This window comes from Oncorhynchus keta, chromosome 17 (genome assembly GCF_023373465.1).
Source record: "Oncorhynchus keta strain PuntledgeMale-10-30-2019 chromosome 17, Oket_V2, whole genome shotgun sequence".
In the NCBI taxonomy this organism is placed as follows: Eukaryota; Metazoa; Chordata; class Actinopteri; order Salmoniformes; family Salmonidae; genus Oncorhynchus; species Oncorhynchus keta.
The window spans coordinates 20,431,812-20,444,854 of record NC_068437.1 but is presented as its reverse complement, the minus strand read 5'-3'; the positions used below and the strand labels follow the sequence as shown (position 1 = coordinate 20,444,854).

Sequence of the window (13,043 nt, the reverse complement as noted above, 5' to 3'; positions counted from 1 at the left end):
TCAAATTGATCGTTGTTGACGAATTGCACTCCCACCAGAAACCGAAGTTCTCCCGTCTTCCATTCATTCTCAATTAATTAATTCAATCGCGCAGCATCAGAATCAACCTGCACTTCCACCATTTTCCCTCCTGAGCTCTTGTTGGGTCCATCTTTGATTTGATACCAACATCAGGTACTCAAGTGTGTGTGTGCCCGGGCACAATATGTGTAGTGAATATAACAGCTGTGTGGATTTCACAACCTTTCTTCTTTACTTTGGATGACATTTCAATTGTGATAAATTGAGGGTACTTGTTAGTAAACGAGTTAGTAAGTTTAATACTGTGTGTCATATTACAGTAGAACAAAGCTAAAAAGAAAGTTTGTGATATCCACACAGACGTTATATCCACTACATAAAAGTTTGACACACACACAAACTTTGTTCAACTGAATATGGTGTGTGGTGTCTGTTTGGTAGAAGTGACATCATAACACACAAACACTGACCAGAGAAGTCTTCTGTGTCCGGGCCTGAGCAGGGGGCAGTCGGGCCAGACGAGCTTCACAATTTGCTTTCAACTTCTGGTTCAACCGTGATGCCTCCTCCATGGGTGTAAGCTCCCTTTCATATACACAAAAACATACAGAAATATTTAGTCACATCTTACCAAAAGGTTTAAAAAGTATCAAGACTACAACTGGGGTGGGCACACCATGTGCATTTCAGTTCTGCAGTATTAAAATACTCTGCACTATCCAAGTCTGTTTTTAAGTAATTAATTTAAAAAAAAACATAATATACACTGTGTACAAAACATGACACCTCTTTCCATGACAGACTGACCAGGTAACTCCAAGTGAAAGCTATAATCCCTTGATGTCCCTTGTTAAATCCACTTCAACCAATGTAGATGAAAGGGAGGAGACAAGTTAAAGAAGGATTTTTAAGCCTTGAGACAGTGCCTTCGGAAAGTATTCTGACCCCTCGACTTTGCACATTTTGTTATGTTACAAATGTAATAAATAGTTTCTCCCTCATTATACACACAATACACCATAATGATGAAGCAAAACAGGTTTGGAAATGTTTGCTAATTATTTATATTAAAATTCAAATTAAATACATTTCCATAAGTATTCAGGCCCACTTTGTTGAAGCAACGATTACAGCCTCAAGTCTTCTTGGCAAACCTGTATTTGAGGAGTTTCTCCCATTCTTCTCTGCAGATCCTCTCAAGCTCTGTCAGGTTGGATGGGGAGCGCGGCTGCACATCTATTTAAGTCACTCCAGAGATGTTTGAACAGGTTCAAGTCCGAGCTCTGGCTGGGTCATCAAGGACATTCAGAGACTTTTCCCGAAACCACTCCTGCCTCGTTTTGGCTGTGTGCATAGGGTGGTTGTCCAGTTGGAAGGTGAACCTTCACCCCAGTCTGAGGTCCTGAGCACTCTGGAGCAGGTTTTCATCAAGGACTTTTTGGCAAACTCTAAGCGGGTTGTCATGTCCCTTTTACTGAGGATTGGTTTCTGTCTGGCCATTCTACTATAAAGGCCTGATTGGTGTGCTGCAGAGATGGGAGAACCTTCCAGAAGGACAACCATCTCCACAGAGGAACTCTAGAGCTCTACCAGAGTGACCATCGAGTTGTTAGTCACTTCCTTGATCAAGGCCCTTCTCCCCCGATTGCTCAGTTTGGCAGGGAGGCCAGTTCTAGGATCAGTCTGATTCCAAACTTCTTCCATTTAAGAATGATGGAGGCCACTGTGTTCTTGGGGACCTTCAATGCTGCAGAAATGTTTTGGTACCATTCCCCAGATCTGTGCCTCGACACAATCCTGTCTCAATCCTGTCTCTATGGACAATTCCTTCAACCTTATGGCTTGGTTTTTGCTCAGACATACACTGTCAACTGTGGGACCTTATATTGACAGGTGTGTGCCTTTCCAAATCATGTCCAATCAATTGAATTTACCACAGTAGAACTGCAATCAAGTTTTGAAACATCTCAAGGATGATCAATCGAAACAGGACGCACCTGGGTTCAATTTCGAGTCTCATAGCAAAGGGTCTGGATACTTATGTACATTAGATGTTTTTCATTTGTAATATATTTGCAAATAAAATACCTAAAGCTGTTTTCGCTTTGCCATTATGTGGTATTGTGTGTAGATTGCTGAGGATTTTTTTTTCCCATTTTAGAATAAGGCTGTAATGTAACAAAATGTGGAAAAAGGGAAGGGGTCTGAATAGTCGTTTCCCATGTGTATCAAGAATGATCCACCACCCAAAGGACATCCAGCCAACTTGACACAACTGTGGGAAGCATTGGAGTCAACAATGGCCAGCATCCCTGTGGAACTCTAGAGAACTTGTGGAGTCCGTACACCGACGAATTGAGGCTGTTCTGAGGGAAAAGGAGGGTGCAACTCAATATTAGGAAGGTGTTCCTACTGTTTTGTGCACTCAGTGTATCTGAAATAATAGTGGCAATTTATTCACAAAACAAATACTTTGGACCGATACAAAATTGCATTCTGATGGTGCAGCCTTCCTATTTGACAACAAAATATGTTGTCAAATGGGAAAGCTGCACCCTCCCTTCAGTGTCTCACAGAGGCTTGGTAATCTCCTCAGGAGCAGAATCAACAATGGTAGACTTGGGTAGTAGAATTCGCTCTGCCATTTCCTGGTTTTAATAAGGTCAGTTTGAACAAAACAAGCAAGTATAGTGTAGAGAATCATTGTACATCTAAACCGATGTGAAACATCTTTTAAATAACCAAAAATATTGTATTTTCAGATGTTTGAAACTGGTGTTCAAAACCAAGAGTAAAAAGATGCAAACGTGGGGGAGGGGAGTAAAGCTAGCAGGGGGAGAATTGTTTGAATTCAGGCTGTTGTTGCAATTCGCTTAGTTTCCACAAGGGGCCACATTCTACATGTATTTTACTTAATCACCTGCCTCTTTCACAATGTAAAAAAGTTCTAAATTGACAACCATTCTCCAATTGACTTCTGATGAAGGCGTCTCATGAATACTGTAAACAGAGTCCTTCTGCTGTCACTGAAGGGCTATTTATATTTCCCATTTGCACCCTGATTGTTTAGTCCTCAGTTTCTATGATAACTCACTTCCTGGTGTCCTGTGACTCCACTGTCTGCAACCTCTGGAAGACTTCTGGGGGCAGGAAGAGGGAGACCACCCCTCCACCCTCAGAGAGAACTCTGCGGTGTCCAGGCCTGGGGTTATATTTAGGCCCCGAGTCAATAATCTTCTCTTGTGGTTGTGGCAAAACTAGAGGAGGGACAGGAGGATGATACATTCTGGGAAAAAGTCATGAAAAACATAGCAAAATTTGAGGATAAATATATTTACCAATCTTTCCAGGGTTTACTGCAACAGATGGGGCTACGGCTGTGGTCAGGCTGAGTGCTGCTGAGTTGGTTGGAGTGGTGGTGGAAGAGGGAGGGGTTTCATCTCTCTTTCCTACGAAGGACTTGACTCTCTCCAAACACTGCTCAGCTAGCCTCAACATCTTTTCCACCTCTACTGCTACCATCTCCTCCTCCTCTGGGTGGGGAAAGAGAAAATAAAATAGCAGTTAGTGAAGAAATGGTCAATAAACACAGCCATTAAGATGTAGTTGCAGTCCCATCTTGAAAGCATCACAACAACTCTCATTTACAGAGCACATCTTGAATGAAAGGAGATATATGAACTGTCCTTAATTTAGTTTTGCATAATGGAATATAGTCCAGGTCTCATCTTACTCCTTGATTCAGCATCCTCCAGAAGTGCGTGGGAGATGAAATTGATACTCCTCAAGTATTCACAGTAAGCTTCCTAGAGAGAAAAAGTCAGCTGTAAACTTCCAACAGTTGAAACATAATAGCATTAAAACATATAGATAGAACATGATCACATAATACCAACAGGGCAATAAAACATATAGATAGAACATGATCACATAATACCAACAGGGCATTAAAACATATAGATAGAACATCACATAATACCAACAGGGCAACTACCGTAACAAATGATATCGCAGCAGTTACATTTTTTTATTTTACAGTCATGATGACAGTGAAAAAAATTGTTACATGTTGCCACTGCAGAGAAGGGTGTGATTGCAGCCCGCAATTACCTGTGCAGTTCGATCCACCATTATCATTTTGCAGACCATAATTAATCTACTTACATTTAAATTATATTACTATAAACTATATTATAATTTCCGACATTTGGTCGGCCATTTATTTGTCAACTATAGTGTGATACATGCAGCGTCTCTTTTGTCATAACTTGTTGGCCTAGAACAGTGGTTCCCAAACTGTTTATAGTCCCGTACCCCTTCAAACATTCAACCTCCAGCTGCGTACCCCCTCCAGCACCAGGGTCAGCGCACTCAAATGTTTTTTTTTTTACCAACATTGCCGGCCTGCCACACACACACACACACACACACACACACACACACACACACACACACACACACGATACATTTATTAAACATAAGAATGAGGGTGAGTTTGTCATCACAACCCGGCTCGTGGGAAGTGACAAAGAGCTCTTATAGGACCAGGTAACAAAAAAATAATCAATAATTTTGCTCTTTATTTAACCATCTTACATATAAAAGCTTATTGGTTCATCGGAAATTGTGAATAACTCACTACAGGTTAATGAGAAGGGTGTGCTTGCAAGGATGCACAGAACTCTGCAATGTTGGGTTGGAGAGAGTCTCAGTCTTAAATAATTTTCCACACACAGTCTGTGCCTGTATTTGGTTGTCATGCGAGAATCCACTCTCACATAGGTACGTGGTTGCAAAGGGCATCAGTGTCTTAACAGCACGATTTGCAAAGGCAGGATACTCTGGGTGCAGCCCAATCCAGAAATCTGGTAGTGTCTTCTGATTAAATTCAATTGTCACAGAACCGCTTGTTGCAATTTCGATGAGGGATAATTGCGCACCCAACTCACTCAGGTGCGTCGCTATGTCACATTTGACATTGTCCGTCAAATGAGTCCATTTGCACACACACAAAAAAATCATACAATGATGGAAATACCTGTGTGTTGTCCTTGTTAATGCAGACAGAGAAGGGCTCCAACTTCTTAATCATAGTCTCAATTTTGTCCCGCACATTGTATATAGTTGCGGAGAGTCCCTGTAATCCTAGATTCAGATCATTCAGGCAAGAAAAAACCTCACCCAGATAGGCCCGTCGTGTGAGAAACTCGTCATCATGCAAGTGGTCAGACAAGTGAAAATGGCCAGTAAAAAAATGTTAAGCTCATCTTTCAATTAAAAAAAGAAACGTATGCGTTATATGGTCGGTGCCTATAGTGCAGTGCAGACAATACACGAGAGTTCAGGGGCCTTGCTTTAACAAAATTAACCATTTTCACTGTAGTGTCCAAAACATCTTTCAAGCATTCCATTGGCAGCAAGAGCCTCTCAGTGGAAGCTGCAGTGTACCCAAGTGGTGTCGGGAGCAACTGCTTGCACACGCGTTACCACTTCACTATGTATCCCTGTCATGGCTCCCGACGCCACTTGGGTACACTACAGCATCCGCCGAGAGGCTCTTGCTGCCAAGGGAATGCCTGACAACTTCTTTGAAAATGTGAAGAAAACTATTTTTAATTTTTAATGGGAATCACATTTTTATTTGGCGTACCCCCGACAGCATTGCACGTACCCATACCCCAGTTTGGGAATACCTGCCCTAGAAGACTAAATAAAGTAGTGCTCACCAGAAATGTCTTACGTCGATAGAATGAATGCATTAGTCATCTACAGTTAACACCAGTGAAGTTGTCTGTTTAGTTTAGGGACTGGGGAGAAAATGCAATAATTTCAAAATAGTAGAAAAATTATTCCTGTGCAAAATGTTATCCATTTGACTGATTTTATAGAAATTGCAAAGCGGAGACAAATTACAAGACATTTCTGATAAGAATGCAGTTCATCTTGGGTGCATATTTTGTGGTTGAAATACTGTCTGCCGTTTCAAAGATAACACATTACCCTCGCATTCGCAATGTCGCAAGAGATGCTGAAAGAAAGAAATCATATTTCTCCACTCCTTTTCCTGAGATGAAATACATTTTTGTTGCATAATTTCACTGTAAGAAATGCATAATTCTGCAGGAACTAATAATATATTACGCTACATGTCAGGTTAAAGGCCTACAGTCAGTGTCCATATTTCTGTTACTATTCCATTTAACCCATATACAGTGCATTCGGAAAGTATTCAGACCCCTTGACTTTTCCCACATTGTTTCGTTACAGCCTTATTCTGACAAGGATTAAATTGTTATTTTTGTCATCAATCTACACTCAATACACCATAATGACATACCTTTTTATTATCTTTGCAAATGTATTAGAAATTAAAAACGGAAATATAACATTTACATAAGTATTCATACCCTTTACTCAGTACTTTGTTGAAGCACCTTCAGCAGTGATTACAGCCTCAAGTCTTCTTGGGTATGACGCTACAATCTTGGCACACCTGCATTTGGGGAGTTTCTCCCATTCTTCTCTGCAGATCCTCTCAAGCTCTGTCAGGTTGGATGGGGAGCCTCGCAAAACAGCTATTTTCAGGTCTCTCCAGCGATGTTCGATCAGGTTCAAGTCCAGTCTCTGGCTGGGCCACTCAAGGACATTCAGAGACGTGTCCCAATGCCACTCCATTGTCTTGGCTGTATGCTTAGGGTCGTTGTCCTGTTGGAAGGTGAACCTTCATCCCAGTCTGAGGTCCTGAGTGCTCTGGAGCAGGTTTTCATCAAGGATATCTCTGTACCTTGCTCTGTTCATCTTTGCCTCAATCCTGACTAGTCTCCCAGTCCCTGCCGCTGAAAAACATCCCCACAGGTTTCCTCCAAGCGTGACACTTGGCATTCAGGCCAAAAAGTTTAACCTTGGTTTCATCAGACCAGAGAACCTTGTTTATCATGGTCTGAGAGTCCTTTAGGAAAACTCCAAGCGGGCTGTCATGTGCCTTTTACTGTGGGGTGTCTTCTGCCTGGCCACCATAAAGGCCTGATTGGTGAAGTGCTGCAGAGATGGTTGTCCTTCTGGAAAGTTCTCCCATCTCCACAGAGGAACTCTGGTCACCCTGACAGAGCTCCATCGGGTTGTTGGTCACCTCCCTGACCAAGGGAAGTGACCAAGAAAAATGTATGAAGAAAATAAAAGTTTGTATACATTTTTGAACAAGGCTGTAACATAACAAAATGTGTAAAAGGGATCTGAAAACTTTCTGAATGCACTGTACTTATGAGGAATATTATGTTCATGGATACAGGGATACTCATGAGCAGGATATCAAAGGTGCATGTAAACAGCTTATCCCGAATAAGCGGGATATGAGCTACTATCCGGAATACTGTGTGCATGTAAACGCGGTCACTGAGTGCTAGCTAGAGCTGCAGAAACGTTACACAGACAGGAGACGGGGTGACCCCGGTACTAGCTAGCTAGGACACCGGTAGACAGTGTCCTTCACCACCAGCTATGCACTGCTTTCCCGCAGTTTTGTTAACGTTACATTCTGACCACACCGGACGTGTTGCTTGCGCGAGCATTGCAAAATAAATATGTACACATAAGTTATTCAATAATTTCATCCCAAATTGCTCGCAAGCGTCTGCGTAGCCAGGTAGCCAGATGCCCTGCAAGTCCTGCCTCATTGGTTTTTAGGCTCATAACCACGTGGGTGATTGAAAGACGAATGAGGTCCACAAAAAAAAAGTGTTACCGAGAGCAATGTGTAATATGGCAAAATTAGCCAACAAGGCATTTGTGTTAAGTGCATGGGGGCCATCAATTTTATGCACAGCCGCTATTGCGGTACGGTTCTAGAAACATAAAGCCCTCTACTTTCATATCACATCAAAATAATTAATCAAAATAATCGTGAGATTAACAGTTGCAGTGGCGTCCATCTTCCGTTTACACAAAGATGTTCGAAGACGCAGATAGATAATTAGCACAGGTAGTCGACTGTCTTCCATCTGTTTTCCATAAACAAGTGCTGGAACATGGTTCCTTATGTTTCCAAAACGTTGGCGCAAATGATGTGGCCAAGCACGACTCCAACACCATCATTAAGTTTGCTGACGACACAACAGTGGTAGGCCTAATCACAGTCAACGATGAGACCTGGCAGTGTGGTGCCAGGACAACAATCTATCTCAATGTGAGCGAGACAAAGGAGCTGATTGTGGACTATAGGAAAAGAAGGGCCGTACAGGCCTCCATTAACATCGATGGGACTGAGCGGATCGAGAGTATCAAGTTCCTTGGTGTCCACATCACCAACAAACTAACATGATCCAAACACACAATGACAGTTGTGAAGAGGACACGACAACACCTTTTCCCCCTCAGGAGACTGAAAAGATTTGGCATGGGTCCCCAGATCCTCAAAACATTGTACAGATTCACCATCGAGAGCATCCTAACCTGTTGCATCACCACCTGGTATAACAACTGCTCGGCATCTGACCGTAAGTCGCTACAGAGGATAGTGTGTATGGCCCAGTACATCACTGTCAAAGACTCCAGTCACCCAAGTCATAGACTGTTCTCTCTGGTACCTCATGGCAAGCGGTACCGGAGTGCCAAGTCTAGGACCAGAAGGCTCCTTAACAGCCTCTACCTCCAAGCCATAAGTCTGCTGAACAATTAATCCACCCGGACTACTTACATTTTATACACACTGATACATAGAAAAAAACTGAAATACTGTTATTTTTCCTGGAAAACTGCCCTTTCCGTCCTCGTGCTAGCTAGCAGTAACCACCACAGCCAATCAGCTCCTTTGTTGTTCAACGCGATGTGCAATTCCATAGCGGCTGTTGTGGCTAATGCTAGCTAGCATGAGGATGAAAAGGGCAAACTAGCAGTATTTCAATCTTCTCGATAGAGCAGTGTGGATAAAGGTCAAAGTTGGAGTACAGTGGCATACAGGGTTGGGTAGGTTACTTTCTAAATGTAATCCGTTCCAGTTACCTGTCCAAAATTGCAATTAGTAACATTATGTTATTGAATTTGGGTAATCCAAAAGTTCTGGTTCATTTTCATTACCTTCCCCTTAAGAGGCATTAGAAGACAAATGCATGTTGCCAATTGAAGAACATTTATTGCAGGATAAATCAATGTTAGAGTTCACATAGCTGGCTATAAATGGATGTTGCATTTTACTTTATGGGGTGGTTATGTAGGCTTGTTCTAACCCATTGCTTTCTACTACAGAAAATAATACAGTTAGGTTTTATCTTTATCAAATCAAATGTGAATTGTCACATGCGGAATACAACAGGTGTACAGTGAAATGCTTACTTACAATCCCTTAACCAACAACGCAGTTAAGAGATAAGAATAACAACTAATTTAAGAGCCGCAGTAAATAACAATTGCAGGGCTATATACAGGATGTACCGGTACATTACATTAAAAACCAAAGTCTGTCAGATTTCCAGTCATTCCATTTAATGTAATACCCCTTGACATTCAAGAATAGGACTTGGAAATATGGATGTACTGTACCAGTCAAAAGTTTGGACACACCTACTTACTCTAGGGTTTTTCTTTATTTTTACATTGTAGAATAGTGAAGACATAAAACTATGAAGTTACACATCATATAGTAACCCCCCCCCAAGTGTTAAACAAATCAAAATAAATTTTACATTTGACATTCTTCAAAGTAGACACCCTTTGCCTTGATAACAGTTTTGCACACTCTTGGCATTCTCTCAACCAGCTTCATGAGGTAGTCACCTGGAATGCATTTCAATTATCAGGTGTGCCTTGTCAAAAGTTCATTTGTGGAATTTCTTTCCTTCTTAATGTGTTTGAGCCAATCAGTTGTGTTGTGACAAGGTACGGGTGGTACACAGAATATAGCCCCCCAGGAAAGGAAGAACCAGAGTTACCTCTGCTGCAGAGGATAAGTTCATTAGAGTTAACTGCACCTCAGATTGCAGCCCAAATAAATGCTTCACAGAGTTCCAAGTAACAGACACATCTCAACATCAACTGTTCAGAGGAGACTGCGTGAATCATGGTCGAATTTCTGAAAAGAAACCACTACAAAGGACACCAATAAGAATCAGAGACTTGCTTGGGCCAAGAAACAATTGACATTAGACCAGTAGAAATCTGTCCTTTGGTCTGATGAGTCCAAATTGGAGATTTTTGGTTCCAACCGACGGGTCTTTGTGAGAAGCAGAGTAGGTGAACAGATGCTCTCCACATGTGTGGTTCCCACCGTGAAGCATGGAGGAGGTATGGTGGTTCTTTGCTGGTGACACTGATTTATTTAGAATTCAAGGCACACTTAACAAGCATGGCTACCACAGCATTCTGCAGCGATATGCCATTCCTTCTGGTTTGCACTTAGTGGGACTATCATTTGTTTTTCAACTGGACAATGACCCAACACGCCTCCAGTTCTGTGTAAGGGCTATTTGACCAAGGGGAGTAATGGAGTGCTGCATCAGATGACCTGGCCTCTACAATCACCCAACCTCAACCCAGTTGAGATGGTTTGGGATGAGTTGGACCGCAGAGTGAAGGAAAAGCAGCCAACAAGTGCTCTGCATATGTGGGAACTCCTTCAAGACTGTTGGAAAAGCATTCCAGGTAAAGCTGGTGGAGAGAATGCCAAGAGTGCACAAAGCTTTCGTCACGGGTGGCTACTTTGAAGAATCTCAAATATACTACATGATTCCATGTGTTATTTCATAGTTTTGATGTCTACTATGTAGAAAATAGTAAAATAAAGAAAAACCCTTGAATGAGTAGGTGTGTCCAAACATTTGACTGGTACTGTGCATATTAGCAAAATTGTTTTACCCGAGTTGAACTCCCTCAAACTTGTTGCAAGAGGTCATTTTTCATTGGATGTCCGCTGGTTGCAAAAAAAAAAATATTGATAGGCAGCTTTAACTTATTCAATTAAACAATTAGTTAAAAAATACCCATATTCGTTTATTAACAGCCATCCACAACAACAACAATCTGTAAGGCGCAAATAGCTAAACGAAAGATCAGCAATGCGATTCACATCAATGCACTATGCAGATATCAATAACTTGATATCCATATCGACTGTAAGCCACACCCTTGCCATTGGAAGACACATCTCGGACTGTAGCCGAAAAAAAGGATATTCCTGCTCATAATCATAGTGGTCTCTGACTTGTGGTCATCCTCGCTAAGGCGGAACAAATATTTTTTCCTCAGTGGCGGCAGGTAACCTAGTGGTTAGAGCGTTGGGCCAGTGACCAAAAGGTTGCTCGATCAAATTCCTGAGCTGATAAAGTATAAATCTGTCGTTCTGCCCCTGAACAAGGCAGTTAACCCACTGTTCCTAGGCCGTCATTGTAAATAAGAATTTGTTCTTAACTGACTTGCCGGGTAAAAAAAGGTTAAATAAAATAAAGTAATCCATTTCTTCAAAAGTATCTGTAATCTGATTACAGGTGTTTTAATGTAACCACAATTGCATTTCCGCCCCAGTGCAGCTAGGTGTAAACAAGCAAAAATCTAGGGTCAGGCATTCTAAGCATCTAGAATGGGCTACAGTAGTCTACAGTAGTGTATGCAAATACACCCGCATTGCTAAAAGCACCCATCTGTTATCAATCGCATCAGATTACACATACATTTTAAGATAAAACGTTGCACATGTATAATACTACAACGATGGCATAGCCTAAACGGAAGAAAACTCTGATAATACGTTTATTTCCCTTTTGGCCCACATTTCAATCCCATGGACAATTATGGAAATCTAGAATATAAAAAAAGTTACTTAAACACAAGCAGGAACCAATAGGAAGTTCCTGCAAATGCAGGAATGCCCACAAGCAAGGAACCTCCGAATTTCAGGCCGCAATCACACACTAAAGACTGCAGCTGGCATCGGATAGCCCCGCCTATTTTGTGGTTGTTTACATCAACGATAAAGCGTATATCTCCTGGCTATATAACTCGTTTGCCACTGAAATTGTAAATCTTTTGAAATATAGACATTATAATACCTTTTGTCGGTTCCCCGCGTCCAGTTGTGTAGCCACTTTAGCCATTTTCATGGCATTTTGAAAGGGCTTCATTGCAACGCAGCGCCAACTGCGGCCAATCAATGTTCCGGATATGCACTCCGGTTGATGTTTATTATTTTCGTACTACTTCCGGGTTTTGTTGTTTACAATATAAACCGTTACCAGTTCGTGCTTAACGATATTGTGTTATTGTTTAAAAGACTGTATATTTTACTAAACCACCAACGAAGTGGTTAAACTACATATGACTGATAGAATTTGAGGCGAATAGTGTTCTCATTGGAAGTCGCAGCTGCAGCTTTCAAACCAACTTTGGTAAAAAACAGCTTTCTGAATAGTTCCCATTTAAGGCTCAAGTTACTTTGAAAGCTACTGCTACATTATGTTGATAGGATTTTCCTTTGGATCCTCCGTATTCTCTTAGGACTGTGTTATGAAGAAGAGAGTGAGGCGTGCGCTGTTTTCCGATGTGGCAGCAGGACAGAGAAGCCAGACTGTTAGTTGTCGGGGTCAAGAAACATTTTGGGCGGCGAGGAAGAACCAATAATAATGCTGCAAAGATAACTTCACCATCAGTGACAGATCTACAATTTTACAATTGAGCACAGCAGTGTCAGCTGTGGCGACAGAAGGGGAGGAGCGGCCACAGCATAGATCAAAGAAATCCTGTGATTTCTCCTTCAAAATTCTTGACAAGCAGTCTAGATTTTGAGGTCAATGATTGGTTGTTGTCAGGTGTTTTACCTCCATAAGGTAAAGTATCAGCTGTTAAACGTTCTCAAATGCAACCTACTTCCTTGTCTGATCCTACAGGTATGGGCAGACTCAGCACTGCGTTCTGTCATGGAAAGTTCTCACCTCGGAGGCTGCGGCATGCCTTCGACAAGTGGCCAGGGGATCCAGACAGAGCCAGCCCAGTCGCCACTGTTTTTATACATAGACTTTCAGGGCCTAGTTGGAGTGCCA

General features: G+C 41.8%; 1 protein-coding gene across 2 annotated transcripts in view; it reads right to left on the bottom strand.

Annotated features, from left to right (window-relative positions):
* Nucleotides 1-12,194, bottom strand: part of LOC118396607 (VPS9 domain-containing protein 1-like) — a 29,879-nt gene extending 17,685 nt beyond the window's left edge. For both annotated transcript variants that reach the window (XM_035790903.2, XM_035790904.2), the window contains exons 1-5: nucleotides 12,057-12,194; nucleotides 3,755-3,827; nucleotides 3,360-3,554; nucleotides 3,116-3,278; nucleotides 492-606 (exon numbers count right to left, since the gene is read on the bottom strand). In XM_035790903.2, the coding sequence (XP_035646796.1) occupies nucleotides 492-606; nucleotides 3,116-3,278; nucleotides 3,360-3,554; nucleotides 3,755-3,827; nucleotides 12,057-12,128 (618 nt within the window). In that variant the 5' untranslated portion in view covers nucleotides 12,129-12,194. The remainder of the gene's footprint in view (nucleotides 1-491; nucleotides 607-3,115; nucleotides 3,279-3,359; nucleotides 3,555-3,754; nucleotides 3,828-12,056) is intronic.
* Between the last annotated feature and the right edge of the window lie 849 nt (nucleotides 12,195-13,043).